This window comes from Ursus arctos, unplaced genomic scaffold (genome assembly GCF_023065955.2).
Source record: "Ursus arctos isolate Adak ecotype North America unplaced genomic scaffold, UrsArc2.0 scaffold_2, whole genome shotgun sequence".
In the NCBI taxonomy this organism is placed as follows: Eukaryota; Metazoa; Chordata; class Mammalia; order Carnivora; family Ursidae; genus Ursus; species Ursus arctos.
In genome coordinates, this window is record NW_026622874.1 from 37,678,790 (window position 1) to 37,702,753 (window position 23,964).

Here is a 23,964-nt window from a genome sequence, read left to right on the forward strand (position 1 = left end):
CAGTTTCCGCTTACTGAGCACTTCCGGGAGGGTTAGTGCGGGCGTTAGCTCAATCCGCCCCACAGCCTGGGGACAGGTAATATCAGGATCATTCCCGTTTTACAAATGAGAAGCCAGGCCCAGAAAGGTCAGACGAGTTGCCAAGACCTCAGCCTGTCTGAGCCTGTGCATGGCACCCCCGGCTTGGTTCTCTGGGGCCCAGCTCCCCAACCCTTTGACTTCTGCTTCCTCAGCTTCCAGAAGGGTTGAGCAGAGCCAGGCTGGAATAAGCAGGAAGTGGTGGGAATCCAGTCTGGGCCTCGCAATGGAGCAGGGGGTGTTAAGGGGGCAGGAGACACTTTGACTGGGGTGGGAAGCTGGGGCTCTGAGGAAGTCTGGTTCCCAGACTGGGGCAACTGAGCCTCTCAGTACCAAGGATTCCTTGTGGGAGAGTAGCCTTTCTCTTTCTCTCCAGTAAAGTAGAGACAGAGGCCCTCACCTGGCTGATAACCAGGCAGATAGCCCTTCTTCACCTCCCTACCCACCCACCAGCACCCTAAGGCATGGGGGTGACCCAGAGGACTTGCAGACTCCCTCCCCATCCTGTCTCTGAAAATACCCCACTTGACATGCTCACCTTGGCGGTGGTAGGGATGCCCTCACCCTTGGGTTTCTGTTCCAGCTTCTTGGCTATAACTGACTTCTCCTCCTCTGACTTGTCTGGGAGACCCCTGAGTTAAAAAACCAAGGAAGCCCACAGTGGAAGCCCAGCTAGAAAGTTCTCAGGGATCTGCTTAGTCTGATGGCATCCTCAGAGGGAACCAGCACCAAGGGCTCTGGGGTGGGGGGAGCTGGGAACAGTGTAGGCTGCCAAAAGGGAAGGGCTATATGCCCAGGCAACTCCTTTCTCTGTGACGAGAGGGCATGCCCAGCTTGGGCCCGTGGCTAAACATGGCTCACTGGTCAGCCACACTCAGTGTTCATTGATGGGTACATAGGTGGAAAGTGGCTTTGCACCTGCTTCATAAAGAATTCACAGTGTGGGAACAAGGTTTGGTCTAAGCTGGGGCTCAACTCTTTGGAGGTATCTGGATTTCATTGTTGGTCTTTCTCTCTTTCTCATCCCATCCTGCCTCTACCAGGAATGGGCATACCATTCCTGCAGGCGTGGGCATTGGAGGAAGCAGGCCTTTGTCTACAGCCACTCAGGAAGGCTCTCCAGCCAGCAGCCTCGGGCACCCGGGAGCTTGTTAGAAATGCAGAACACCAGCCCCACCCCAGACTTCCAGAATCAGAGTCAGTATTTTAACAAGGTCCCCAGGTGATTCATTTGCGGTTAGAATTTAAGAAACACTGTCTGGCAGACCAGTCCTGCTGCTACTCTTAGAGGAGGGTCTCAGGCTAAGGAAAGTTACACAACAAACTCAAAGACAGAACTGTTACAGACGCGAGAAGCCAACCACCACTTCACACGTGACATGCCCAAGGCTCAGCAGAGGGAAATGACTCCCTTCGAGAAGCACAGTGACTCAGTGGCAGGGCTGGTTGAATTCCTAGAATCGCCACCGGGGTCCCCTGGTCCAACCTGCTTGGCTCTGCCATCGCATTTCCAGAGGCCACCTCCAATTCTGCACCCAGGGACACCTCACAGGCTGTCAGCCCTCCCTAGACATGCTGGTTGCAGAAGCCTGCCCACTGGGGCAGGTGTCACTGGGGCCCAGCCCCTGCTCATCAGGCTCCAAGGAGCCACCTGTCCAGAGCTGGGAGGCCTCTGCCAAGCACGCCAGGTCCCTCCCTGCTGGGGATGCAGCACTCACTTGGACATCTTCCTGCGCTTCTTCTCTTCCGCCTTGGCCTTCTGGGCAGAGGTCAGGCTCTCTGCTTCGGCCAGGTTGTCCACGGCGATGGCCAGGAAGACGTTGAGCAGGATATCTGAGGGCATCCAGCTAAGGAGGCTTGGGTTGAGGATGAAAGGGAACCCTCTGGGGCCGGAGTCCCACCCTGCCCATGGGCTGGCAGGACTTAACCCCACTCCCTTGGTGGGCTTGTCAGAGAGCCCCTTGCCAGAGTTACTGCATGGGATGGCATGGGCCCGAGGGCATGGACGAGCCTGGTTGCACAGGGGTGCCCATGATGGGCCTTGAGCACCCCCCCCCCCATTTCCCATCCAGGACTGATCCCAGCTCCCTCCCAGCGCTGTGAGGGGAGCCAGTGAGGCAGTCAGTGAGAGTCATGCTCAGCACACATGAGCTCAAGGAAAACCAGTTCCCTCCCCATCCGCTCTACTCATAATACCAAATTCCATGTGCAGACATCAAAACCCCCTGGCTCTTTCTGCCCCATCCACCCCACCCTCCCATCTGCTTATCTCATTCTCGCTCTGCCTCCTCCCTTGTTCCTCCTTGCCTGCCTCCCAAACCTTTGGACCAGGCCATCCACCATCCTCATGGCCCCACCGCCAAACCTTGTCCTTCCTCCTGCCTGGTCCAGGCTCACCAGCCTCTCTGGGATGAAATCCTCCCACCTATGCCCAGTCACCTCGGTGGTCCTTGAGCTTTCCCGGTGGAAGGAATTATCCTACAGTTTCACCTGCATTTGCTATCTGCTCTGTCCTAGCCCCCCACCCTGCACCAGGAGTCTGGGGGCTCCCTGCCAACTGGAGGGCCTGCTGCCTGGCATGCTTGACCCCCCATTTTCAGACCCTCTCCCATCCCCTCCCTCAGCTCTTTTCTGTACCCTGCTCCCGAAGGGATACAGTTGCCACAGACGAAAAGGATGATGAAATAAGCACACACGAGCACCCCGGGGTAGGACGGCCCGCCGTAGGCCATGATCCCGTTGTACATCATGGAGTTCCAGTCTTCCCCTGTCAGGACCTAGGGGGAGAGGGAGCATGGTGGGGGGGAGCAGAGGGACTCGAGAGTCTTCTGTTGGGAGTGCATGGCCCCAAAGTCCCCTAGACCTTTCCTCTCTTCATCCACGGCCAGGATGAAAGGTCCCTGCTCTCTTCCTGGAACCTCTTCCTTCCAGGAGGTTCAGAAATCTTACTGTTGCCTCTGCAGGGCCAAGGAGTTTGACTGTGGGGTCACCACTTCCCTGTGCTCTGTTCCTAACGCCCAAGCTTAACTGTATGGCACCCACCCGGGCCTCCTGGCAGCCCAGCCTTCGAAACTAGTGTGAAATGTCAAGTGCCTTGTCAGACATGATGCCTGACCAGTCATGGGGTGAACGGAAGAGATGGTGAAGTCGTCTGTAAGACCAGCTGATGGCCACACACTGCCCTTCTCACTAGTGCCAACACGGTGATGTTGCTCGTGACTGCTGGCTTCGACACAGAGAAGCTTCTCGAGAAGGCCACGGCTCTGAAGGCCTCGGGTAAGTCACAGCCGCGCTCCTTTGGAAGGCTCCTGGTGAGCATTGGCTGAGCCATGTCTTCACAGTGAGAAATGGTTGGCATTTCTCTGGGGCTCTTCAGTCTTGTTCGGGGAGAGCTCACTGACTCTGTGCTCAGAGACATGAGCAGAGCATGGGAGAGAAAGCAGGCCCCTGGACTCCATTCATTCAGTATCAGTGATCCCGCTATGGGCCAGCATTCTGCTAGTACCAGGGACAAAGACAAATAGGGCAAATTGGGCACAGCTCCTAGCCTCCGGAGGGTGGGGGAGACAAACAGCAACTATTACAATGGACAGAAGCACAGGGGAAGAGGGGGGCCTGGAGAGGGACCCTGAACTCAAGCCAGCAGATCAGAGAAGCCTTCCTGGAGGAGGGGAAGCCCACCCTGATCTTGAAGGACAAGAAGTGGGATTCAGCCTCCGCAGCACCGCCTACCTGGAAGACGCTGATGAGGGCCTGCGGGAAGTTGTCGAAGTTGCTGCGTCGCACCTCCGTGTCCTCGAAGTCATACCTGCCCCCGAAGAGCTGCATGCCCAGCAGGGCGAAGATGATGATGAAGAGGAAGAGCAGCAGCAGCAGGGAGGCGATAGAGCGGATGGAGTTGAGCAGGGACGCCACCAGGTTGCTCAGAGACGTCCAGTACCTGAGGGCACAGGGTCACAGGTGGGGAGGAGCAGGGCTCCTGCCAGCGCCCCCTCCACGGAGTCCCTGGGGTCTGGCCAGGCTCGGGCAAAGGCTCAGGCCTGAAGGACGCAGAGGAGAAGGGGCGGCCTCCAGGCGGGAGGCCCCCAGATTGATGCTGCCCACCGACTCGTTCTGTCGTTCCAAGCACTTCTCGTGTTTTATCATTTCCTATTCCTTAGTACGACTGCCGGTTAGCTTCCGGTCACGCCACCAGACTGTAGACCCCATGAGGGTAAGGACACTTCTCTGCCATGCACCCGTGCCCCCCCTGTGCCTAGCACAGTCCCCAGCTCGGGCAGGTGCTCAATAAACCCGGGAAACCGATGAGCGCGTCTCTGCTCCCTCACCGTGCTCCCTCCCTCCTTTTTCTTTTTTCTCCCTCCTCATTTCCATCCCCTTTCCCTGCTTCTCCTTTCCTCTCATCTTCTTCTCCTGCCACCCTCTCCCATGCTCTTCTTGCCCTCTTTCCTCCCTCCTCTCCATGCCCCCCCTACATCCCTGCCCTGCCACGAGAGGGTAACAGGGAAGGGGGTGGAATAAAGGAATGAGGTCGAAAGGGGAAAGTCATTTTTTTCTAGGAGGGAGGGAAGTCCTGGGCAAGGGGCCACACGTGAACTCACCCAGACCCCAGACCATGGGAATGAGGCCTTGCGCACCAGACCAGGCGCGCTGTCCGCTTGCTCCCCTCCATCCCGAGCCGCCCCTGCCCGGTGCTCACTTGGTGATCTGCCCCCCCCTCCCCCCGCCCCGCGCTCACTTGGTGATCTGCCCCCCCGCCCCGCGCTCACTTGGTGATCTGCCCCCCCCCGCCCCGCGCTCACTTGGTGATCTTGCCCCCCGCCTTGCCCCCCAGCCACACCCAGCGGCCGCTCACTTGGTGATCTTGAAGAGCCTAAGGAGGCGGATGCAGCGCAGCACGGAGATGCCCAGTGGGCTCATGGCGCCCGACTCCACGAGCAGGAGCTCCAGCACGCCGCTGCACACCACGAAGCAGTCGAAGCGGTTGAAGATGGACATGAAGTACTGGCGCAGCCCCAGCCCGTACATCTTCATCAGCATCTCGATGGTGAAGAGCGCCAGCAGCACCCGGTTGGCCACGTCTGCGGGTGGGCGGCCCAGCCTCAGCATCGCGCTCGCTCGCTCTCTCTCTCACTTTCTCTCTCTCTCCCAGCCCTGCCTCCGGGCCTCTGCCTTGGCCGAGCCCTCCTCCCCCAACACCCACGCTGTGTTTCCAGAACCTCACCCCTTTTCCACTCTCCGAACCCGCACAACCTGGCCACCGTCTGCCCGTGGAGGGAACGCTGATGTGAATTTCTCAAAGGCTAAGCCCTACCATGTGTAACACAAGACTTTAATTCCTTTTAATTTCACTTAAGTTAAGTAAGCGCTGCCCCACTCTCATTACTGTACACGTCCTTCTCTCCTGTTGGAGGAGGGGGCCCTCCACCTATCAAAGCCAACCTGTCCACCTATGCTTTGCCTCCCCCGCCCCGACCCCCACCTCACGGAATCCACTGTCAATGATCCCTTTTCTTGCCTGTGTTTAACTGCTCCTTTCAACTGGATTCTTCCATCACCATTTTTAAATGCCCAAGTCTCTCGAATTTTCCCCATAGCTCCTGCCCCAGCTCTCCCCTCCCTATCACAGCCAAACTTCCCAGAGGATCATCTACTTGGATCCCTTCACCCCTTCCCACCCTGCCCTGCCCCACTGGCTCTCTAACTCATACCTAACTGGGTCCACCCAATCACTCCACCAACAAACTCTCTCAGGGTCACCAATGACTTCCAGGTCACTGAATCCAATGAGCATTTTAACCCTCTTTTTCCCTGACCTCCCAGGAGCACTGGACGCTACGGACCAGCCTTGCTTTTTCAAATAGCCCCTTTTCTTAGCTTCTGTGACGCCATATCCTTCTGGATTTCTTCTACTTCTCCTGTTTTTCCCAAGCTTCCTTTGCAGCTGCAGTTTTTACCTAACCATTGGACGCTGACCTTGAGCTGCGCCTTTAGTATACAGTACCCTCCGGTGACCTGGGGATGTCTTCTAAGACTACAGCCTCAATGGCCATCCCTGCCAGTGACTCCCAGATCTCAATTGTTCAACGCAGACCTCCCCACTGAGTTCCAGACCTGTTCTTCCATCTGCCTCTTTGATGTTTCCACTGGGATATCTCAAAGGTACTTCAAGTTCAATGCCCAAGACTAAGTGGGTGAGTACTGCCCATCCTCCCCCACCCCCAAATATACCCAGGCACTGACTGCCTTCCCCATCTCAGAAAGTGGCACTACCATCCATTTATCTGCATAGCCCAGGAACCTCAAATCTCTGACTCCTTTTGGTGGGCAACATTCATGTCTTGTCCACATTCGGGCATTGACGCTGCATTGGCAATGCTTGGCACAGGCAAGGGGCTCTCAAGAAGATTGGGGCAATGAATGCACGCACGTACCCACTCTGTTGCATTTTTCCTATCTCTTTCCCATAGAAAAAGACAGCCTTCTTTTCTAGTTATATTCCTTCCTTTATCTTTGTCAACATTTATACGTAGTGTCTTTTGTACTGTTCTGCTGTCCCAAGCTCCTGGGGCTGATAACTCCTGTTGCTTGTGCTTGAGAACTCTTCCCCAGGGTGGCCCTCTTCCTTACTGGGGGTGCGATTGTTTTGTTGTGAGCTCTTCTTTGGGAAACACTTTTCCCTGCAGGAATTCTGTATGCCTTGGGTTGAGAAGTATCCCTAAAGGGTGGCTCATGTTTACTTCTGCTGGGCCCTGCAGGGGTTTCACTTGCCTGTGACTAGTTTTTTATGTTACTGTGCGAGCTTAGGATCCCTACACCATGTGGAACAGAGCAAATTGGACCCCATACTTACATAGGGCACAGATTGGATTTCAGTTTTTCACCTGAGACGTTTTTCCTTATTCCTAAAGCCTCCAGCAGGGATAAACTTCCACCTTCTTTCCCTGACCCAATGCAGTGAGATTTTTGCTTCCCTCACGTAGGGGCAGCCCTAGGCTCTGCTCTATGCAGGGGGTCAGTGCTGTTCCTCACCTCACCCAGGCTGAGGGCCCTGTCTTCTGTCCCTGCATGGGTATTAAGAACCCAACTGCCACCTTTTAGGGTTTAGCTCTAGGTCTAGAATGTTCCTGGAAATCAATTCATGAGCTCACTGCTCTGGCTTTCAGTGGTTTCTTCATTTCTGCCATCTAGAGACTTCCTTGCCTATCTTTGGAATATTGTTATTATGACTTAGGCAGCATGGCAATGTGTCTGTCGTGGGGAGGGCACTTAGTTTGGTCCACCGCGTTGGGACTGGACTCCCTGTTCTCTTAGCCTCTGCCTTTTCGCAGCTCAGAGCTCCACATGCAGAAGAACATCTACCGCGGGGATGAGGCTGACTTGACTTCCACCAAAGCGAATCTTCCAGAAACTCAGGTCTGATCCTGTTATATTCCTGCTGACAACTTCTCATTAGCTTCCCATCACCTGAAGTTTAAAGTCCCCACATTTTACTCAAGAGTTTAAGGGCCTCTATGCATGAACACCCCTCCTGCTGCTCTCAGCCACACAGGAAGTTCTTCCAGCTCCCTGAGTTCACCATACTGTTCTCTATCTTCACGTCTTGGCACATGCTCTTCCTTCCGTGGGAATCCTCCCCCCCTTGAGTGCTGGGGGGCTCATCTACTTATTCTTTAAGATCTAGGGAGCTCGACAGTCCTTCCCTGTAATCCCTCTCTTGCTACCTCGTATTTGCCTCTATTGTTGCCATCCCTAAATGGACTTGACTTTATTCATGAGCGGCTACTTACCCTCTGGCTAAGTACGCTCCTGGAGGGCGAGAGCAGCATATTCATTCTCTCTGCATCTGAGTTCTTTTTCTATGCCTTACATACAGTATGCATGCAATAACCAGTTGGTGAAAGCTGTTTTGGGAGAATTTGAACTTGGACGCTTGGAGTTCTTGATTGCTGGTAATCCTTATGTTTGGTATCCGAAATGTAATCATTTACCTAGACACCTGGGCTTCCCCATGAGTTGCTGTTATTGCCTCTGGTGATGCCATGAGGGAAAAAAGTACTACCAGCCTACAATTTCTAGAAAACAATGTCAATATCCACCTGAAGTCTTCTGCCAAGCCCGAGGAGCTACTGGCTGGCTTTGGCCATTGGCCACATCTATCCTCCTCCCGGCTTCACTCTGCTTTGTCTCACCTTGCAAGTGGGTCAGCCACAGAGGCTGGTTGTGGTGCTCTGAGGCGATAGACAGGGTGTTGAGGGCCACGACCAGGATCACCAGCCAATAGAAGACTTTGGACTTGATCACATCATGGCACTTCCAGCGAAAGATGCGGTTCCACTGCCTCCAGTGGCGGCTGGGAGAGGAGACACGGGAGGATGGAGGCAAAGAGCTGCTTTCCTCTGAGCTCCCACCTTTCTGGGATTGCTTTCAGACAGACTCCAGCCATACTTCGTCTGATCACCCACTCTCTCCTCCGGCCACACGGGAGACGCTAAGGGCATCAGCTGCGGGGCCAGACTGATTTAAAATCTTGCCTCTTACTAAGCGAAGTTCTTCCTTTTTCAAAGGAGAATAATAACAATGCCAGCCTCAGAGGGAATTAGAGATAATGCTAACACAATGTTTAGCACAGTGCCCGCCATATGACGGGGGCTCCCCACACTGTAATTTTAATTAAAGCACACTGGAGGCCCCATTTCACTCATTATAAAAGCCATTCTGTAATGGATTAATCGTATCTGGTGTTGGTGAGGGTGTGTGGAAAGGGCACTGTCACAGTCACGGCAGTCTTTTTGGAGAACCATTGGGCAGCATTGACCACGGTTTAAAATTATATTCGCTTTGACCCAGCAATTCCATTTCTAGGAATCTGCCTGGTGGAAATGTTCCTATTTATCCACAATGGTTTCTACAGCCCTGTTTGTGTTGCCAAAACCTGCAACGATTAATATTTTATGGCATATTCAGACCGTGGAATACTTTACACCCAAAGATATACCAAAAAAGGTGTGTGAGCCATCCAGCCACGGAAAAGGCATGGAGGAAACTTAAAGATCTATCAGTAAGTGAAAGAAGCCAGTCTGAAAAGGCCATACACTATATGATTCCAAATATACGACGTTCTGGAAAAGGCAAAACTATGGAAACGATAACAGGATCCGTCGTTAGTTGCTGGGTCGGGGGAGGAGGGAGGAGTAGGCGGAGCACAGAAGATTTTTAGGGCAGTGAAAATACTCTGAATGATGTTAGAAGGATGAATCCATGTCATTGTACATTTGCCCAAACTCGCAGAGTGGGCGGCACCAAAAGTGAGCCCCAACGTAAACCACAGCGTTCTGGTGGGAGACGTTGGTTAATGGGTTGTGCACGTGTGGTGGCCGGAGGATATGAGAAATCTCTGTACCTTCTGTTCAATTTTGCCATGAACTTAAAACTGCTCTAAAAAAAATTAAAGTCTTAAAAAAAAGATATGTGTGTATGTATAAAATTGCCCTAAATAGATCATTTTAAGTTGAAAATAAGTTACTAGATACTATGTATATTATATTCATTTATTCATCCAGTATTTGGCAATACCTCCTGTAGGCTGGGTACTGTTCTAGGCTCTGTAGTGACAGCAGTTAACATAAAGAACCCTATCATGTAAAAAGCCAAACAAAACAAAAAACCTGGTGTGTGTGTGTGTGTGTGTGTGTGTGTGTGTGTAAGAGAGATAAAAGCATAGCAAAGGTCTTGGAGGGATACACATCTGTTACCATGGTTACCTCTTTGAAGGGTAGTGGGGACCTTCATCTTTTCTTTGATGTATTTCTCTATTGTTTGACCTTTCAAAATCACAAGGATGTATGAACTTGTAAGAGGAAGCAGCCAACCAAACGCACACATCTTCCTCTTGAGACAAAGGCACTCGAGCCTGGAGCCTCCCCTTGTCTGCAGACTCCTGGGGCGGCCAGCCTCCTTCCTGCAAAGCTCTCAGTGCTACCTCTTTGCAGCTCACACCGTCCCTTTTCCCAAGCAGAGCTTTCCAGGACTAATTACCCCACTCTGATCAGAGGGTAGCAGCCAAATTCTCTCCTTGCCTCCTGGCAGGCTCCCACTTTCTTCCCGAGGTAGCATCTAATTAGGTCATCTGCCGAGTGCCCTGTGGTTGCACTAAGGGACAGGAACATGACTCTAAAGCCCAGTAAATGGGTAGCAGTAAATGGGTTCTAACTCCCTATCTCTGGGAGTTCTGATGCTAGGAAGACTGAGGAGAAGGGGGGAAACTCACACGAACTGGATGATTTTGTTCAGGCCCTCGATTTCATACAGGCTTTCTGTGTCGGAGCCTCCCTCATCCAAAGACAGCTTCCCTGGGAACAGGAGAGAAAGAGTGGACCAGTCTTTCCGGGCCCCTCTGGGCTGGACACACCTAGGCTGGGCACACCTGGGGAAGCGGCCATTGACTGGAGACACCTGTGGCATCTAGGCGGGCCTGGGTCCCTGTGTGCTCCCGGCCCAAGAAAGAGCCCACACCTGCAGGGGGGTGGTTATGGACGGGCGGCATGTACTTCGCACTCCGGGAAGCGCCCTGGGCACACCTGGCTGCCATCATTTCCAGGTGTAAGGCTTTAGGCAAGTCGCTCACCCTCTAAGGGCCTGAGTTCTCTTACCTGCAAGATGGCAACGTTACACCTGCTCCAGGGGCCTCCCACGCAGCAGGAGGTTACCTGACTCAGTGCTCCCAACGGAGGCTGACCGCGAGGGGCAGCTCAGGGGTGGGGAGGGCCTGCCGACCATGCCTTTGGGCCCGAACCTTCTCTCAAGTCCTCAACGTCCATGACCTCGCCCTGCGTGATCCAGCTCATGTAGCCTCGGAGGTCCTCCTCCAGCTGCTGCTTCTCCCGGAGCTTTTGGAAGGTTCCCCTGGACTTGGCCTTCTCCCGCTCCTTAGTGAATTCGCTGCCGTGGAACAGGGGAGACGGGGGAGGGAGGAGAAAAAAGAAAGGGTGTGGGGGAGGATTGAGCTTCCCCAGGACAGAGAGAGCACATTCTGTGGCGGGGTCCGCCCCTGCCTTCTGGCCCAGGTGCCCTTCCAGGTGACGGAGGGGCAGCTCCTCTCACACCCCCTCGCCGTCCCCACCCATGTGGTCCGCCTTTCTCATTGCTCTCTGCTCCTCCCATCTGATATTTCATCCTACCTCGTCTTGGGGTTACCTTGGTTATTAGGGGTTAACGACACGACAGCCCATTGCCCTCACAGAATCAGCCACGGATTCTCACAGTTTCCGCGCTGCCCTGACCTGGAAGCTATCGTAGAAATGTAGCTGTGCTTACAGACCTAAGGCCTGGAGGGAACTCTCCTGAGAGTTCCAGGTGGCAGCACTGGAGGGAAGGGACCTGAGGGCCAGCGAGGGGTCTTCAGACCAGCAGAGGCAGCCCTCGGCCACTCAGCAGGGTGAAGGGGGGGAGCACAGTCATGGGCTTGTGACGTGAGCGCCTCAGCTCTCAGTACCGGCTCCTGGGGTGGGGGGCAGGGCCCCTGTAGCTTTTCGTGCTGTGGATCCTTGCATAGTCCCATGAAACCTATGGGTCCCTCCTCAGAATCATGTCGTAAAATACACAAAATAAGACCATCTCATCACAAAGGAATCGATTATATTAAAATACAGTTACTGAAATATAAAGAAATTGTGATAAAGTACCACATATGTTTTTAACTCATTAAGTAGCAAGGTCTAGTTGCCGACCTAACAACTATTATAGTTTCAAAGTAGTCATGAGTGTAGGCACTGTTTGCAACAATTGTAATGGGACCTGTGGTTTCTACTGGGACAAGTCATAGAGCTAATACCACTACCGTGGCGTGGTGTCTCCACACCTGAAGAAAGGAAACACGAAACTTCAATTAGAGTTGATAAAAAAGAAAGATAAATTTTTCTTATTAAAGTTCATGGACCCCCTGAATTCTGTCTACACAATGCCTGGAGGGAAGCTTCTGGGGTGGGGTGATGGCAACGGGGAAGGGAGCGGACGGTCACTTCTAGGCTGTCCACTGTGGCTCCGGTGGAGCCGTCACAGAGAGAACCTCTCTCATTAACCAACGTGACTGTTGGTACTTAGCGCTCCAAATGTGCTGGATTCCGTTCTAAGTACTTTATATGTATTAACTCATTTAATCTCCCAATGACACTATGAATTTATTCCCATTTGACAGATGTGGACCTGGAGGCACAGAGAGGTTACGTAATTAGGCAAAGGTCACACAGCCACCAAGCAGCAGTGCAAGGACTTAAGCTTGGGCGGTCTAGCTCCAGAGTCTGTGTGCCTCACCTGAAGGCTACACTGACTCCTAACACCAAGCATCAGCTCGTGCACATCCGGGGGCAGGAGGCTGGGATCTCGGGGGCTTCACTCAGAGGGAGTGTGGACGCAGAGGGACAGAGGAAGGAAGGATGGGAGAAGGCTTGAGGAGAAGGGAGAAAAATTAAAAATTAAGGGGCTCCTACCTTTATCTTCTATATCTCCCTTGCTAACCGGGAGCGTGCTTTGGCAACGGGGAGAAGCAAAGGTTCTAATCCACGTCTCCCTGCCTTGTTCCTCCTCCTCGTCTTGTTCCTCTTCCTTCTCTACCCCTACTCTCCTTCTCCCTCTGGCTCTTTTCCTTCTTCTCTCCTCTCCTCCCCCTCCTCCCACCCCAGCTGCCCCTTTTCCCTCTCACCCTCCATCCCTCTTTTCCTCTCCCCCCCTTTTTTTTTAAGATTTTATTCATTTATTCGACAGAGATAGAGACAGCCAGCGAGAGAGGAAACACAAGCAGGGGGAGTGGGAGAGGAAGAAGCAGGCTCATAGTGGAGGAGCCTGATGTGGGGCTCGATCCCGTAACGCCGGGATCACGCCCTGAGCTGAAGGCAGACGCTTAACCACTGTGCCACCCAGGCGCCCCTTCCTCTCCCCTTCTTCCCTCTTCTCCCAGCTGCCTGTGAGCTTCCTTACCCGCTCAGGACACCCAGCACCAGGTTGAGAATGAAGAAGGATCCCAGCAGAATGAGGGTGACAAAATAGATCCAGGGCCACTCGTTCCCGATGGCATCATTGACCTGGTCCAGACAGAAGTGTGAGTCCCATCCACTGACCTGAGGGCTTAGGTCCCCTTCTGGACTCAGGGCACTCATGCTCTACTTGACCCTGGGGGAGAAGGAGAGAGGCCATCTGGGCCCAGTGAGGGGACCTTCTCTCCCCTCCTCCAAAGACCCAGGACCTGGAGTTAGAAGGACTTCTCAAAAGGAGCCTTGCTGATGTCCATTTGGCCCAGACACGACTGAACCATTTCCCGCTCCAGCCATCCACCTCCCTGGCGGGAGTCTCTCAGACACTCTCTCTCCAGTTGGTTTCTTTACAGCTAAGATTTTTCAAAGTAGAAGAGACACTAAGAAGTCTCGGACTGAGCTTGGCCAGCTCCTTCATGAACAAGCTCTGTGACCCTAGACAAGTCACCTAACATCTCTGAGCATTATCCCATCTGTCCACGGGGATGATGATACGCGCTTGCCCCTCATAGACTTGTAGTAGAGGTGAAATAACACATGTGACAGGCCTTTGAAATGTTTGATAATTTGCTCCCATAATAAGAGCTTACAAGAACTATTCGTACTAATCCTTTCTATTTGCAAAGCATCTGACAGTTTGACAACCTTTCCTTCGACAGGCAGGGTCACGTTGTGGTTAAGAGTTCTGGGATCGGAGCCAGATGGATGAGAGTTCAATTCTTGGATCTATTGCTCACCGGCTCCATAACTGCGGGCAAGTTACTGAATCTCTCTGAGCCTCAGTTTACTCATCTGTAAAGTGGGAAAAATGCCTTCCATGGTTGGAGGATTAAATAAGAAATGCAACCTAGCTCCGGATAATAGCAAACAAATATATTCCAACAAGAAAACTAAAATGGCATTGACCATGTTGCTGGCACTGCTGTAATTCAGTTTATCTGCCTAGTAACCATCATAACTACCCTATGATGTAGGTAGTATTTTTATTTTCTAGACGAGGAAACTGATACCTACTAATATTGATATCGGAAAATAGCCTTGCCCAGGGGCAAAAAGAGACTCAAGGGCCTTCATCCCTCGGGAAATCTGACATCCTAGGTCATCAGGAAAGAGGCACTCGTGGGCAGGCTTTGGTAAAAGTTGGAGATCGAGACCAGAACCCATGGATTCCTGGTTTCCGTTCCTCAGCCCCTTCTTAGGTCCTGCACAGACAGGTTGTACCTCGGGGACTGCTGCTGAGACACACACACAGCTAGGGACAAGAAGGGGGCCATGCCCCCTGTGTAGGCTTCCCAGGGAGGGGTGAGAAGGACTAGAGGACACCATCAGGCCCCACCTCCTCCCCTGGTGAGCCTGTGGATGAAGGGCGGGGGCTCTGCCTCCGTGGGGCCGACCCACCCAGTAGAGGACATCGGTCCACCCCTCCATGGTGATGCACTGGTACACGGTGAGCATGGAGAAGCCGAAGTTGTCAAAGTGGGTGATGCCATGGTTGGGCCCCGGCCAGCCACCCCGACACTCGCTGCCATTGATGGTGCATGGACGCCCAGAGCCCGTCCTGGCGCAGGGCGAGGGCTTCTCGTTCTCCACGGTGGCCACGATATCTGATGGCAGAAGGCAGTGTGAGCATCAGATAAGAGGCGTAGGTGGACAAGAATGAGAGAAGAGTAGTCTGCAATCACTGAGGAATACGTCTAGAACACACTCAGCTGGAAGCGCGAAGGAGTGCTCCCCGGGGAGCATATGGCGCTGGAGGAGGAGGACTGCTTGGGGCCACGGGCCTGCAGCGGGTATCTACATGCCTGTAGATACCAGCAGGGACGGTATCTCAGGCCCCAGGGGCTCATTGGAGGCTTGGCTTCGAGGATTGCTTTCCTAGGAAGTGCCACCTATTACGTTCGCAGGCGTAACGTGAACGTCATGTCTACCCACAGAGCTTTAAAAAAGGAGGCAGCTGTGTGGCTGGGGTGGAGGTGTGGGGTGGGGCCACCATGTTCTGACTTGAGTTCTTTCTGGGAGCTGACATGGAGATGTCCCAGCGGGACTGAGATGAGCTGCACGAGACGTGAAGCTCTAGGGGTGGGGGTTGGCTCTTAGCAGCCGTTCCCAACAGGCTGCAGTCCCCTCCGTGTCCCTGGATGGTGCTCTTCTTGTCTCTAAAATCCTTCAGTTTGGATGACATCCTGGATCCCCTTTTATCTCAGGATGTTTTAGTCTCCTATTGTGATCAGAGATTCAATTAGCTCATCAGAGCTGGAATGCCTGACCTTACCCATATTGACCATGTTGGCTCAGTCTTCTGGAGATGGGAGAGGAGAACACTGATGAGTTCTGAGCTCTGAGTGGGTCCCTGACCCCTCAAGTCAGGCAGCTCCCATCCCAGAAAGGTTCTTGAGCACTGCTGGCCAACACTGGTCAAGAACTCATGAGAACACCAGATGAGACCTCCAAGTTTGGTTTGAAGGTTGTAATAGAAAGCCTCCTCCTCTCTGCCTGGATAATGCTCATTATAGGACATTGATTTTTACAGGAATAGGAAGAGGCCGAACCGGGAGGGGACTAGGAATGGAACCACCAAAAGCTCTATCAGAGTTCACCATCTTGACTTGCATTTGGACCTTGTGTTGCCTGTCTCTTTGTCAGTGGGCCTGGGGAAGTGAGGAGTCTCCTGAGACACTGTAGATCTTGGCAGTCTTGTCCATCCTGGACTATTCTGGTGAGTTAGATTCTGGGCTTTTGGTGGGAGGGATTGTCCTAATAGAAGTCATCTCTTTCTTGTGCCGCGTCCAGTTCCTGTGGACCCTGGTAGAAGCTAGGCTCCGACCGAGACAGACGGACACTGCCAGCACCGAGTCTTGGAGAGTGGAACCCACACCGTTTCAGGGACAGGGAGCCTGATGCAGGACTCAATCCCAGGACCCTGGGATCATGACCTGAGCCTAAGGCAGACGCTTAACTGACTGAGCCACCCAGGTGCCCCAGGTCAAAATTATTCTTGTAAGAATGCCAAGACATTATTTCATCTCCCTATCTTTCAACGAATGCAGAGTGGAGTTTTCTCTACATGACGTGTGATTTCACAACAGACTGAACACAAAAGTAGCTGTGAGAATCCAGGAGATTCTTTCAGGCCAAGGCATTAAAGAGTTTTAGACAAGATGTAAGACAGGACCTTTCTTCTCACTAAATGTTCTTGGTTTGGGAAAATATAGTTATTTTTCATAAGATATATATGTTCATAAGTAATGGGCTTATCACTGTTCTTTTAAAATGATTACTGAATTAATATTACGACATTTTCCTCATTTTCTTATCGATGAATATCAATGAATATCAATGCATAAAATCTGTATCAACAACAGCTCTTTGGGGTCCTTAATAATTTTTAAGAGCATAAAGAGTCCTGGGGCAAACAGTTTGGGAACAGCTGGTTTGGAAGCCTTGGCTCAAGTTCATTCGGGCCTCAAGATATGTTATCTCTGATGACCCTACAAATGGCCCTTCGGCTCTCGGGTGCTTTCTTGAGATCCCCTGCAAACACGGCTCTGCGGGCCCCTGCTCTGAGGGGCTGCTCAGATTAAAGCTAAAACAATGGCTGCAAAGAAAAGTACAAATAGAAATTCAGGCTTGTCCTGAGGCTGCATCTCAATCCATAGCTGGCCCAGAAAGCCCAAAGCTACCACACTGATCTGGGGTGGGAGTGCGTTGGAGCGCGCTGTGGCCCAGGCCTCGGCCCACTTGCCCTGATCACTGACCCTGTCCTTCCTCCAATTTCCCTTGTCCATTCCTCAGGGTAACAGGTGTGGGAAGCAATAACCGAGTTCCGGGGGTTCTTCACGGCTGAGGTGGCTGTCCCTTCTGAGTTGCACTAGGGCCACTCCCACCTCCCCAGTCCCCTGGGAGCTCACCTGTCCCAATGAAGTAGCAGGTCTTATGCATCTTGCCCTTGAAGAGCTCCAGCCCGATGATGGCATAGATGATGACCATGAAGAGGACGAGCAGGGCGATGTGGAACAGGGGCAGCATGGCCTTGAAGATGGAATTGAGGACCACCTGCAGGCCTGCAGAGGGTGAGAAGGGAGGAGAAAAGGGGGGTCATCTCCCCTCTTGGGCTCCTGGCCCTCCCTCTCTCTATATCCTGGGAAGCCTCTGGGACACCAAGGTAGGGGGGGACCCAGAGCCGGGCAGGGGAACGGGTTGGGAGAGGAGGAAGGGTGTCCGCAGGGGCACTGGCACCCACTCGGCACCCCTGACACCAGCCGGAGGGGTCTGAGCACGCGGAAGGCTCTCAGGGCCTTGACGTCCAGACCAGCCCCTTTGCTGCTCATCGGGGCTGTGTTGCTTTGGATGACATTAACCTGTTCCAGAATCACGGTGAAAACCCTAGAATGGAGAAGAGGGAGAGAAGAGGGTCCTGTGGTCAGATAAGCCCCTGTTCCATGGCTCTGGGACCCCGTATCCCATCTGTGCTCAGGGGATCTGCGGAAAGGCCTAAGGGAGAGGTGACAACACCCATCAACCGCTAACCGGGATCTGGGGATGCCTGTCTGGAAAATTTTATTAGAAAACATTCTGAGGGGGCACCTGGGTGGCACAGCGGTTAAGAGTCTGCCTTCGGCTCAGGGCGTGATCCCGGCGTTATGGGATCGAGCCCCACATCAGGCTCTTCTGCTATGAGCCTGCTTCTTTCTCTCCCACTCCCCCTGCTTGTGTTCCCTCTCTCGCTGGCTGTCTCTATCTCTGTCGAATAAATAAATAAAATCTTTAAAAAAAAAAAAAGAAAACATTCTGAGGCCAGGAAAAGAGTACAGGATCCATCTGAGATGCCTACTTGGGCGCCGAAGGGGGTTGAGGTCCATGGGCCACAGGCACTCATGGTCCCCAGCCTGGGAGCTGAGTGCACCCCACGGTGGGCTAAAGGTCAGCAGCAGCGGTGCCCTCCGTGGGGACCCAGAGGAGAAAGCCGGAAGCTAGGTCTCCCCGGGAGCGTTCCCCACGCTGCACTTCCCGACAATGCCCTTTGATTTTCTTCCCTGCTCGTCTGTTCCTCCTCTCGATTTACTCAAAATCTTGTTATCCTTTGAAGTCCATCTCCAACCCTTCTTTATGAATCCTCCCTTTGACAACGAACCCCTGGGACACTCTGCCGTGTCGAACAATGGCGCACTGTGTGGTATTGTTTTCCGACACTCTATTATTCCGTGGACGTCCGTCTTGGCCTCCCACCAAGGCAGCCCAATTAAGAGTAGAGGCTGATGCACGGAATTCTGTGTCCCCAGGGTGCCTAACGCAGCACAGCGTAATTAGTAAATAGTCAACATCACGTTTATTGAATTGAAAGGCAGCGTTGTGGTTAAATAATAGCCTCTGGAGCCAAGATCGTCTTGGTTTGCATCCTGGCACTGCCGCTGGCCAGCTCTGTGACCGAGGGCCGGTTGCTTGACCTCTCTGAGCCTTAGCCTCCTTAAATGGGAAACCTGAGATGCTCGAAGACCCTAAATGAGATGTTACACGTCAAACACATAGTAAGGGCTTGATAAATGCTCCTGTTACAATGGGGGTTGTTACGTATGGACTGAATGGTGTGCCCCCTTAATTCGTATATTGAAGCCCTAACCTTCAGTACCTCAGAATGCGGCTTTATTTGGAGACAGGGCCTTTTTAAAGAGTTAAGTTAAATGAGTCTATGAGGGTCGACCCCAATGTAGTCTCACTGGTGTTGTTGGAAGAAGAGGAAATCTGGACACGTAAAGAGGCCCCCGGGGGAGCGCGCACAGAGAGGAAAGACCACGTGCTCCCAGGGAGGAGGGGGCCATCCACAGTCCCAGGCCACAGGAGAAACCAAACCCGGTAACACCTTCATCTCCGACCTCCAGCCTCCAGAACTGTGAGAAAACAAATCGCTGTTGCGTGACCCCCCCACCCCCGTCTGTGGGACTTCGTCACGGCCGCCCTAGCCGACGCGTACAGGTTCCTAAATGTCCATCTTTGGAACCCAAATAACAGGTACTTAGTATAGGAGCATGGAAGAAATGAATAGATGATAAAGGTTGAGAAATTATAAATATCCAGAAACTGCTGACACCACGTACGCCATTTCCAGTTGTGCGTGATGCGAGAAGAATAAAGGAACGTAGAGTGCCTAGCTGGGGAAGGGGTGTGAGCTGGCGGGGCCATGCTTCACCCTCCCCCAACACTGGCCGCATCTCTGCTCGGGCTGGGCTTCCAGAGGCTGCCCCATGGCACAGTGCTGGGGTTCCATCCTGCCTCTGGGATGCTGGTGGTGGTGGTGGGCACAGTGGCCTCAGAGAGCCCCCCGACCTCAAACCCCAACCCCCCACACTGGGGCCTCACCCCAGGAAGACAATGATGAAGTCTAGCACATTCCAGCCGCTGCGCAGATAGGCATCCTGGTGGAATAGGAAGCCGTAGGCAATGATCTTCATGGCGGCTTCAATCGAGAAAACAATGAGGAAGAAATACTCCAGTTTCTCCTGTGGAAGCAAACAGAGTCACAACACTCTTCTGTGCATCCTGAATGCGCCCTTGAGCCACCCTGACTCTTCCCCTCCAAGGATACTGTTCCTCAGATGCCCCGGCCTCAGGACATTTGCCTCTGCCTGGAATTCCTCGACCCCCATCCCCCACATCACCACCATACATCCTCACACTGCCAGCTCCCTCCCTTCCTACAGGTCTTTACTCAAAAGTCATCCCTCACCCTGGCCTTTCCTGGACAACAAGTACCTCTGACATTTTCTGTTCCTCTTGTCTTTTTTAGTTTGTCTTCTTAGCACTTTTTCCTAGCTAAAAATACCCTCTATATTTTTATCTTGTTCATTTCCTATCTCACCCACTTCAATACAAACTCCATAAAGTGTGAGGATTTTTGTTCATTTCTTTCATTACACTTCTTCCCGGGCCTAGAATTGGAGGAATAAATGGATGGTCTGGACAGCCCTTAAAGGGAAGGCCTCCAGGCAGTTTCTGGTTTGGGCATCTTTCTTCTCGCACCATCCTGAGGACCGATGGTGGGCGCGGCGGCGGTGGGGGGGTGGGGAGCGTTTCTCAGGACCCCAGATGGCCCTCTCTGGCGGATCCTACCAGGGTCTGATTTTTCTGTAACCTCCCCTGCGTGTCCTGCCGCCCCACACCAGCTGTCTGTGGGCGGCCACTTAAAGGGCACCCCCGCTGTCACTCAGGGTGAGGGGAACGAGCACACTGGGTAGGAAGGAGGCCCTGCGGGTAAGAGGTGGAGGTCTGAGTTCAGCGCCGCCCTCCAGAAGGCCTTGCTGACCCCTCCGGTTTCTGCTCCTGGAGCCTGATCCTCTGATCCTCTCAGTGACCCCATCCTGGGCCCGGGCACCCATCCCCCTCCTCGGGGCCCAGGAGAGCTATTTCTAAACGAGAAGGCAGAGTCGCTTCTGCCAAGACTCTGGGCTGAAGCTGCTCTCCTTGCAGCCGTCCAAACCCTGGTCTGGGGGCTTCCAAGAGCCCTGTGCCCCACCCCTCCGGGGCTCCCCAGATAAGCACAGTCTCCCGAGGGGGTGTCCACCCAGCCCACCGCTGGTGGGACTGGCAGCACAGCATGGCCCCGGGAGGCATGTAGAGAGAAGCTGGCTGGCCCTCTGGAGCTGACCAATGAGGGGGGCTGTGCCTCACCCCAAGCCTGCTCTTACCATTAGTCACCAACACCCACCCCCAGGAAAGCACTCCCCCCACCAGAGCTTCTCCATCAGCACACTATGGAGGCATAACTCATACTATGAATTCAAAGTTCCTTCCTTCTGGATGGAGCCAGGTCAGGAGACGAGCCACCCTATTAATGATTTGGAAGAGAATTTATTTTTACTTCCAAGTGGTAAGTGTGGGAAGCAAGGGAAGAGGTTGCCGAATGGCCCGTTGGTATGGATATGGTCCTAGGGGCCTCCCACCTTGTCATTCAGAGATTTTTCCTGAGAGTGTAATTTCCCCTTCTATAGAGAGAGAAAAACTGAGGCACAAAGGGACTGAGCCTACTTTCCTTAACCTCACCCCTAATTCCTCCCACCAGTTTGTAATCCCAAAGCTTCCTTCTCTTTCCAGAGAATGTATGTTTAAATGCAAACCATCCTACTAGCGGCCCTGTTTTGCTTTGCTTGTTTGTTTTAAGATTTATTTATTTATTTGTGAGAGAGAGAGAAAGTGAGCATGAGCAGGGCGAGGGGCAGAGGGAGAGGGAGAGAATCCTCAAGCCAACTCCCCGCTGAGTGAGGAGCCTGCCTGCCATGGGGCTCAATCGCAAGACCTGGGGTCAGGATCATGACCTGAGCCAAAGCCAAGAGTCGGACGCTTGAACGACTGAGCCGCCCAGGCGCCCCAGTGGGCTCTTCATAGGAATTGTGTTTAACTGAACATGAGGTGGGAATCATGGGCCACCTCTCTCCCTGAAGAGCAGCAAAGGGCAGTCTGGCCAGCTCCCTGCTGAGGTGGAGTGGGGGGCGAGCATGCGGGGGCTCCTTGGAATGGGCTGGGTCCTTCCGTTCCTGTGCCGGGCAGGCTTCCTGGGAGTCAGGCACGCTGGCGAGGGAAGGGTGTAGGGAGGAGGGTGAAGTCAAGTCAGCATTTACATTTTTAAGTGGCTGCAACCCCAGGGGCAAGACAGTTGAAGTGGGGTTGAGGGGAGGGAAAACAGGGCCCAAAATAGGCAAAGTGCTCACAGGCTGGGCGGCCAGCCACGTCCACCGGAGAGCTGCCCGCACCTGCCACTGCCTGTCCAGCCGCCGCCAGACCCTGAGGCTGCTGGTCGAGGGCCGCGGGCCTCACACGGGGTCACTCGGCTTCCACAGCCTGTTGGCTCCGAGGCGCAGCTCTCCCTACGGCAGCCCCGGCCCGGTCCTGGAGCACCTGGGCCTCTAATGTGCTTCCACAGGAGCCCCGTGTGTGCACGTAACCGGGGCCTCAGCCAGGAGGAGACGCAGGCAGGATATGTCCCTTCTTGAGTTTTGGGACAGTGCTATCCGTGTCACACTGGGTTGCCCCGTGGCCCCGCCAGCCGGGGCTCAGTCTCACAGAGGAGTGACGCACATTCCAGCCACCGATATTTATTCAATGCCGGCCGGGAGGCAGCAGGCAAGGCCCGGCTCGCTTTCCCTAAGATCAAAGTCATCGACCTTCCCTAAACCCCCCAGGCCCCTTCAGCACCCCCTTGAGAGGCCGCCAACGCAGGGGGGGAGGCAGCAGGATGCGGCATATAGTTTCCCATCAGCCCCGTTCCTGTGGACAAGCTCCCAACCTCTGTGAATCTCGGCTTCCTCACTTGTAAAACTGAGATGAGCCCACTACCCGGGAGGGTCACTGTGAGGGATAAACGGCATCCTGCAGGGAAGGGCCTACAATGGCCTCGCAAGTTCCAAACACTCAGCAAATCACAGCTATTCTGATGAGAGACCTGGGCCCCTCGTGGATGTCTGTTCTCTGCGTCCGCCCTGTTCTCGCGGTTTCCGCAGAACTGTTGTCTGAGGTCATGTCTGCGGGTGGCTCACCCAGTCTTGGCTCTGTCCCACCTTGAATTCAACATGCTTAAAGCTGAGCTCCTCGTGCCCCTGAACTTGCTCTCCCTCCTTTGTCCCTGTCTCAGTCAATGGCACCGAGATGCCCAAGCCGGGAACCCAGGGTCCTTCTGGGCCCTTCCCATCACGCTTCCCTGGATCCCAACACCCACCAAGTCCAGACCTTTTATTTCCTGACGGTTCTGGATCCATCTCCTCCCTGCTCCTGCACAGCTCTGGTCTTGCTTGCTCTCCCAGCTTGCCCAGCCTGCTGCCCTCTGCCACCCTGGTCCCCTCTCTACAGAGATCTGACCAGCCGCCGGCCTGCATTCTCCAACGGCCCCAGACTGCTTCCCAGAAAAAATGCAAATGAATTCCCGTGGCATGCAAGGCCCTCCATGACACGAGCCCTGCTGACCCCCTGGCTCACCCGTGGCCTGCTCGCTCCCCACTAGTCACGTGGAATGACATTCAGGTCCCCTAGCTCTCCTCAGCTTCCGTGGGTTTGCTTACGGCAGCCCCTCACCTGCGACCTGTCACCCAAGCAAGGCCTGTGATCTAAGAAGGTCCTTCTGACCCCGCACAAGGAGAGTAAGTCCTGAGTGTCCTCACCTCCCCTGTAACACTATGCTGTTCTTCACTGCCTTTCACCAGACCGCAGCCCTCTTGAGACTGTGTGTTCTCCACTGTGGATTCTCCAAGGTTTTTCTGCCGCGTAGACCGGAGAGATGTCCTTTCCCCCCTCAGGAGTGGTATTCAGGTATAGGGGCAAGGATCTCCCCGCGCAGAAGGGAGTCTCTGGTGGTGGTGGGTGGGGGAGGTTTTGGGGTTGGACCCCCACCCCCACCAGGGTTTCTGATTCCCTGCCTCTACAAGTATGTGCTCCCCCCTACCCAGATGAAAATGTGCTGAGCTCAGGGCTTTACCCCTGCTGTTCCCTGCCCGAAATGTTCTTCCCAGATAACCTCTTGACTTTCTGCCTCTTTCTTTTGGATCCTAATTCGAATGCCGCCGTATCACCGAGGTGCACCTGATGCCCCTCGCCCCCCGCCCCTCTCTATCTCCTTATCCTGCTCTGTTTTCCTTTTTAGCAAGGATCATCACATAGTGCACCATATAACTCTTTCTCTCTTTTAACTCTTTCCCTCGGCCTGAATAGACGTTCCATGAGAGCGGGGCCTTGGCTTTGGCCACTGCTGGGCCACCTGCATCTAGAACAGTACCCGTCACACCAATCTTTGTGATCACAGGAATGAGCCAGTGTCCTTAGTGCACTGTTTCTCCAGGTCCAGGCTGGAGACTGGGGCTGTCCACAAACGGCTGGTATT

At 53.7% G+C, this 23,964-nt stretch overlaps 1 protein-coding gene across 2 annotated transcripts in view; it reads right to left on the reverse strand.

Moving 5' to 3' along the window:
- CACNA1S (calcium voltage-gated channel subunit alpha1 S) overlaps positions 1-23,964 on the reverse strand; it is a 68,719-nt gene that overhangs the window by 32,124 nt on the left and 12,631 nt on the right. For both annotated transcript variants that reach the window (XM_044377782.3, XM_044377783.3), the window contains exons 3-15: positions 19,461-19,600; positions 17,347-17,489; positions 17,015-17,167; positions 14,505-14,710; positions 13,054-13,157; positions 10,874-11,019; positions 10,349-10,430; positions 8,271-8,431; positions 4,934-5,159; positions 3,811-4,018; positions 2,735-2,855; positions 1,797-1,911; positions 617-710 (exon numbers count right to left, since the gene is read on the reverse strand). In XM_044377782.3, the coding sequence (XP_044233717.2) occupies positions 617-710; positions 1,797-1,911; positions 2,735-2,855; positions 3,811-4,018; positions 4,934-5,159; positions 8,271-8,431; positions 10,349-10,430; positions 10,874-11,019; positions 13,054-13,157; positions 14,505-14,710; positions 17,015-17,167; positions 17,347-17,489; positions 19,461-19,600 (1,899 nt within the window). The remainder of the gene's footprint in view (positions 1-616; positions 711-1,796; positions 1,912-2,734; positions 2,856-3,810; positions 4,019-4,933; positions 5,160-8,270; positions 8,432-10,348; positions 10,431-10,873; positions 11,020-13,053; positions 13,158-14,504; positions 14,711-17,014; positions 17,168-17,346; positions 17,490-19,460; positions 19,601-23,964) is intronic.